Source organism: Grampus griseus (genome assembly GCF_964374135.1).
Source record: "Grampus griseus genome assembly, chromosome: Y".
Classification (NCBI taxonomy): domain Eukaryota; kingdom Metazoa; phylum Chordata; class Mammalia; order Artiodactyla; family Delphinidae; genus Grampus; species Grampus griseus.
The window spans coordinates 17,818,889-17,825,435 of record NC_139016.1 but is presented as its reverse complement, the minus strand read 5'-3'; the positions used below and the strand labels follow the sequence as shown (position 1 = coordinate 17,825,435).

The 6,547-nt window shown below is 46.1% G+C and overlaps 1 protein-coding gene across 1 annotated transcript; it reads right to left on the bottom strand.

Moving 5' to 3' along the window:
* Positions 1-3,248: 3,248 nt before the first annotated feature.
* Positions 3,249-5,230, bottom strand: LOC309817683 (ADP-ribosylation factor 2-like). The gene is made up of 2 exons (XM_082646954.1): positions 5,101-5,230; positions 3,249-4,000 (listed from the first exon to the last, which is right to left on the bottom strand). The coding sequence occupies exon 2, from the start codon at positions 3,979-3,981 to the stop codon at positions 3,436-3,438; it is 546 nt and encodes a 181-aa protein (XP_082503080.1). The 5' UTR covers positions 3,982-4,000; positions 5,101-5,230; the 3' UTR covers positions 3,249-3,435.
* Between the last annotated feature and the right edge of the window lie 1,317 nt (positions 5,231-6,547).

Sequence of the window (6,547 nt, the reverse complement as noted above, 5' to 3'; positions counted from 1 at the left end):
ATAAAGGGGAGCATGCTTTCGACTTTTCCTGGGTGATACCAGTTAAATATTTCCTTTCAATTGTATCTTCCAATCCTCTCCATCTCTCTGTCTCTCTTTCTCTCTCTCTGTCTCTCTCTCGCTCGCTCTCTCGCTCTCTCTCGCTCTCTTGCTCAACTTATCTCTCGAATTTTTTTCCCAAGGAAGACTTTCCCCAAAACTCACAAAATGTTCCACCTCAGCATAGGCTTACACGCTGAGAATTTGTTACTCATGAAGCAGGCCTTTTGAAGTCTGATTTCTCGGGATTGATGCTTTATCTTTAAACAGTGAACATGAACATTGTTTCAAAGGACCCCCGACAATCACTTAGGAATACCTCAGACATTTGTGTCTGGGCAAGGTCTCCCCTACACAGGGAACCTTTTGTAAATAGTAGTTACTAGAACCGTAACACTAATAGATGTAGTTAATAATTATCACAACATGCCAAAACTGCACAGTTTGCTACCTGATTACAATATTAAATTACTATTGAGATATGGTATTCGCTTCAGGCAATACTAGTAAGAACCCCCCAAAGACCCTGGCTGGCCTTGCTGTTGAAAAATGGAAAATGTTTCACAGCACACCATGCTCAGGCAGCAGGGGGCTTTGCCAGAAAACAAAACTCAGACAATAGAAGGAAAGTTTTATCAGAGCTGAAGTGTCCTTTCACTTGGGAACTTTCATCTCTCAAAAAGAAAAACACGCACACACTTGATAGCGGCTTACAAGGCAAGCCATTACTATGGGCACAGTGACTCACGGTGCAGACAGAGAATACTGCACAGCCAGAGCTCCAAGGCTTTGTTTTATTTGCATCTGATTACGTCTAGAGATATGCCAAGCCAGCTCTGAAGAGTTGAGGGTCCCTCAGAATGTGAGCAGGCTTCTCTCCCTGTGAGCGGGGAGAGAATTTTCCTTTCCCACATATCCTCTCCTCTCTGCTTGACAGGTCAAGTGGCCTGGAATGGAGAGGTGTCATTAACTCCAGGACCTCACATTCAAAAGCAGACACAATGTGGGCACTTGTCACAGGGCAGCACACAACAACCCACCCCTCATCCACCCACATGCTGCCATCCCACCTCCATATTGGTGATTTCAGAGGCCCACGGTGGGCAAATGAGTACTTAGCAATCAATATGCAGGTGTATCTGCCCCACGTATGCAAACAGGAGGCTGGTTTGCCCAGTCCAGAAACATATTGGGCTACACCTACCACTGAGGCTGGACACAGTATATGCTGCCTTACAGGAATCAAGGCTCCCAAAGGCAGCAAGGTAACAAGAAGAAGAACAGTGGCTATTAAGCAACTAATTAAAAGAGATTCAGGGAGAAGGATGTCACTTGTGCCTTGGCCCCGTCAGGCCAGGCAAACCAGTAAAGAGCCAGCCAATTAAGAGGTTAAGAGAGGTTACATTGGGAGTTGCCTGCATCCCTCTTAGCAGCTGCAGCATCTCTGATCTGTGCAGGCAGACACAGTAATGGATATTCCTGGCACAGAGAAGAGAGTAAACAGTCACTCCGTTTCTTCTCCCCATGCAGGCAGTCTACCTAGTCCAGATTAGCAAGGTGTGCTGGGATGGGTCCATTTCCCAGTCCAGGACACCCGGGTGTGAGCTTGGAACTCAATGGGCAATTCAAGCCACTGTATCACCTATAACAATAAAAATTCCCAGGTGAACTAGGGGTGGGAGGTGGGGGGAGAGGACATCTATCCTGCAGAGTCTAAGAAAGAGGTCCGAGAGTGTTGACTCTTGGTAAACCCGATGGATATCAAACATAAAGGACTTTATTTTATTTTTTTTTTTTACTGTCCAACCAATCAACAAGTGTTTAATGAGGCACAGCACCGTACCACATACACGGTACTAAGCATAAACACAAACGTCTAAGACACAGTCCCTGCCAATTTAAGGCGTACAATCTAAATCTTTCTCAGGACTTAACTCCATGGTTAAAAATCAAATCTGGACCTCATTGCCAGTATTGCAAGGAACATTCTTTAAAGTCAATGTTTTAAGGAAAAAAACTCCACATTTATCATGGCACGAAATTTCTTCCTAGTAAGAGCAACTTCATTGTTATCAGTAAACAAGGTTTACTTTTGTTAAAATTCATCTTACATTCTCTTCCTCTGTAATCTGAAATGAAGATGTTTTTTGAAAAAGGAATTTTAAAAGGTAGTCGTGGAACAGCTTAGGTACAAATGTGGCCAACAGGTGTCTGAGCAAAAGAGCTCTAGACTACTGAGTGAATCCAGCTCATTTCCAGGCCATTGTTACAATTTTGAGGATAACATAAAGCACGTTTCCACGGAAGACATTGCTGCCAACCAGAAGAAGGAGTCAGTGCCACGGAGAGTGGTCTGGACGAGACATTCTTCATAGCGAAATTTAGCACCAACCAACTAGGCTGCTGGGAGTCTCGTTCCCCGAATGAACCTCTTGATTCTCTCACAAACTCTCAGAACTCACAGGTGTGTGGTTCTGGGAACACAGCTAACCTAAACTGCAAGTTGGGCTAAGATACTGTACACAGTGACGATTCCAGCCCGGGAGCGAGAACACTCAGTGCAGAGGCGTGGTGGCAGCAGCCTCAGGACACAGCCATGTAGGGACACAAACACAACGGCGCCTCCCCTCCTTAAAGCGGCCCTGCGAGCAAAAGCCTTGGCCGTGCACTGGGTTCCCACCCCCAAAGTGTCTCCATTTGGCAAATACGAGGCAAGGAAGGGCAGGGCTAGATGATTTCTACTGTTATGGGGTCTAGTGTTACCGGGGTTTTTTCTAATGAAAAAAGATCACTGATTCCTCCCAATGAAGTACATTAAACCAGGGTGTCTGGGCTGGAAAATAACTTAAGCTCAGATCTTAACATCTTAACATCTTAACAACTTAACATCTGCGGTAAGCAAGGGACTTTTTGTCTTTGAGGATCATTTGCTTTAAAGCACTGAGAAGTGAGCTGCTAGCTCTGGCAGTGATGGGAAAGAATGACAGTTCCTTCCTTTTTACGAAAGGATGCCAAGTCTGACAGGACCCCCAGGTATGCAGAGAGCCCACACCTGGACTAGAACCACACAAAGGAAGTCAGTCCACGGCCCACCCTCCCCCTTCTTCCCACCACGAAGACCACTCTGGCTATCGGGCACCAGGGAGCCCTCGGGACTCCTCCGTCGACTGCAAAACTGGTCACCAAAGCTATGGAAATGAAAGGTGGCATATAAAATGTAATGCTGGCTGTTTGTACCATGTAGGACTGGTTTCCTTAGAGGGCGTATAAGGCACCATGTGGGAAGCTGCTCCCACGCCCGGCCACGCGCCCACGCTCAGCTCCTCACACGCACACACGCACACAGCAGAGGCCAGCTGACTTTGCCACGACGCACAGGGAACGCAGCGCTGCCCGTCACTTCTGGGTTTTGAGCTGGTTGGAGAGCCAGTCCAGGCCTTCGTAAAGCCCATCTCCACTGGTAGCACAAGTAGCCTGAATGTACCAGTTTCTCTGGCGGAGGGAATGTAAACCAAGCTTGTCCGTTATCTCTGCTGCGTTCATAGCATTGGGAAGATCCTGTTTATTCACAAACACCAATAAAACTGCATCTCTGAGCTCATCTTCGGCTAACATTCTGGTTAGTTCTTCTCGGGCTTCATTGACGCGCTCTCTGTCATTACTGTCGACCACAAAAATCAGACCTTGTGTGTTCTGGAAATAATGTCGCCACAAAGGTCTGATTTTGTCCTGGCCACCAACATCCCAGACTGTGAAGCTGATGTTTTTATATTCTACCGTCTCCACGTTGAAACCTATCGTAGGGATGGTAGTCACAATCTCTCCCAGCTTCAATTTATACAAGATGGTGGTTTTTCCAGCGGCATCCAAACCCACCATAAGAATCCACATCTCTTTTTTCCCAAATAGACTTTTAAACAGTTTTTCAAAAACGTTCCCCATTGTAACTGAATTCTGTGACCTGATGTGAAGCAAAGTCTTTCAGGCCGGTTAAATATCAGCACCTTTTAGAAATTCAGTAGCTGCCTTTGGCTAGCAGACAGTATCAAGACCCAGAAAAGAACCTAAAAAACTTCAGAGGTGAGGAAATACAGCACTGGGAAACTGCACTGCTAACAGAGAAATTAACTAGGCAAAGAGTAGAGGAGACACCATAGCATCCAGTGTCGACCATCACCTTACTCTTAATTATTTTTAGCTTTTTTGGAAACAATTCACGCACATATAAACATAAATGATAACGTACAGTTCAGTGAAATGTCATGAACCAAATCAAAAAAAGATGATTACCAGCGACCCAGATCTCCTTGTGCCCCTTCCCAGTTGTACTGTCTACAACTCTAACCTTGCTCCTGGAAGTCTACAAAGATCCTTCAAAGAGAAGTAAAAAATCCTCGTTTCCCTTTAAACTGCTAACCATAGGAAAACTTTATTCCTGGGCAGAGCAGGGTTAAGACAGAATAAGGACAGCCCATCTCCCATTCATTGGGACCCTAGGGACCTCAGAGGGGAGGTCACCAAGTTCCAGAGACCCACCTCTGAAATTCAACTGTGTCCTACAGTAGCTTAACTTCATGGATGATGTCTAAGCACACACCATTTTATTCTACGACCTGGGAAAAAGAGCAGAGCATTTATCCTGTACATAAATTAGGTACAGGGGAACTGCTACAACCAAAGAATAATGATGAATGTTTTAATCATTCATAGAAGGGCCATACAGAAAGTATATAGAAGTCCAATGCACTATGGCACTCAAAATCTTGTTGGGCGACAAAACTAAAGATTCCTTATCTTCGTTTCCGAAAAAAGATAAATCTCACAGATTAGAAAAAAACAGGGAGGAACATTCTGGGGGAGGGAAGGTACTTGCCACTTAGCTGTCCTACGAAGCAAATACTTGATTCCTCCTCCCAACTACAGCACACCTCCAAGGTTTTCCCTCCTGCTTCTCTTTTCCTCTTTTTCCTACTCATCTGCCAGAGGCGGCCAGAGCCCGCTGCGCTGCTAGAGACCCTCTGGAAGACGCCGGCGACCCTGGCGCCTCTTTGGCACGCTCACCTCCCCTACCACAAGCACCAGCTGTCCATCAGGGAGAACTGCGTGGAGATCTCCAGGACACGAACCAGAGCGGGTGGCCAAGTGGGCGTGCGCAGCGGACAGGCACGCGCGCTGGGTCCCCGGGGAAGGCGTCCGAGTGTCCTTTCTGCCCAGCCGCCAGGCCGCTTCCTCTCGACCTCCGGGCCCCGGGGAGAGCAGAGGGCCCAGCGACGGACGAGCCAAGCCTCTCTCGATCCCCGCAGCCCCTGGCCTACACGAGGGCGGAGAAGGGACAAGATCCTTTTCTGCAAGCCACCCGCTGCTCTCTAGCTTCCCGACCTCTGACGGTGCGGAAATCCAGCCAGGCCTTGAGTGCCGCAACCCGCTCTCCCCACTCCGCGACTCACCGGTCCCCAAACTCGGACTTTATTTTTTTTTTAAGTCTTTCTATGCTCTTTATTTCCAAAAATGTACTGTTCATTGAAATTTTTTTCACATGTCAGTCTACACTTTATGAATTCCTCAAAAAGTAAGGTTCTTATTCATTTCTACCATTTACAAAGCTGTGTGACTTCGGGCAAGTTACAACCCACTCTATGCATTAAGTGGGGATTATACTAATGCATGTGAAATCTCTTAGCACAAGTGCCTGGTACAAAATAAGCCTCTAGTAAATGTTAGCTGCTGGTGTTACTATTACTACCATTATTATTATCACTATGGTCTTCTATCTTCTGTCCTCAGAATCTAGCCCAAAAGATGCTCAGAGTTGGTTGCATGACCAGCTGATTGACTGAATGACTGAGTGGATGGATGCCTTAAGTGGCAGGCAGCTCTTTCTCCTGAGATACTCTGTCCCAATCATCACTCTCCTGATGCCAGGAAATAAGGAGGTCTTGGTCACATCATTTTATCTGCTATATTCTGGACCTCACAAGCCTCAATGTCGGCTGTCAAACACAGCCTCGTAAAAAAGGATCACAATGCAGGTTTGATTTTTTTTAGACTCTTATTTTCCACTGTAATGAGCTTGTGATTTTGAAAGGAACAACCATGTCAAGTAGCTGCTGATGATTATTTTCAAGAAAGCCCATACTGGGATGGAGATTTGGGGTACAAGGAGTACATGTAAGCAGTACTACCTATTGATTCTCCCAAAAAAAACCCAAGAAGAGAAGAAACCAATAGACAGTTGGGTGTCTATATAGAAGGCCCCATCTCAGAACAGATCCCTGGGTTCAAGCTAATAGCACTTCAGCAAAGTGATTTAATGGAGGCAGCAAGAGTACAAACTCTGGAATTGCGCAACCTACATTCTAATTCAAATTTCAACACAAATTACTGAAGCTCTCTGGGCCTCACATTCTTCATCTGTAAGGGGTGTTGCAGTTTTGCACACACCTGCGAACTTCCCTCGGAGAGGAATCAGAACCAAGACAGAACACCAATATCCAGTGCAAATCAAAAG

Coding starts and splice junctions, on each gene's coding strand:
- LOC309817683 (XM_082646954.1), bottom strand. CDS start 3,981: ATGGGGAACGTTTTTGAAAAACTGTTTAAAAGTCTATTTGGGAAAAAA.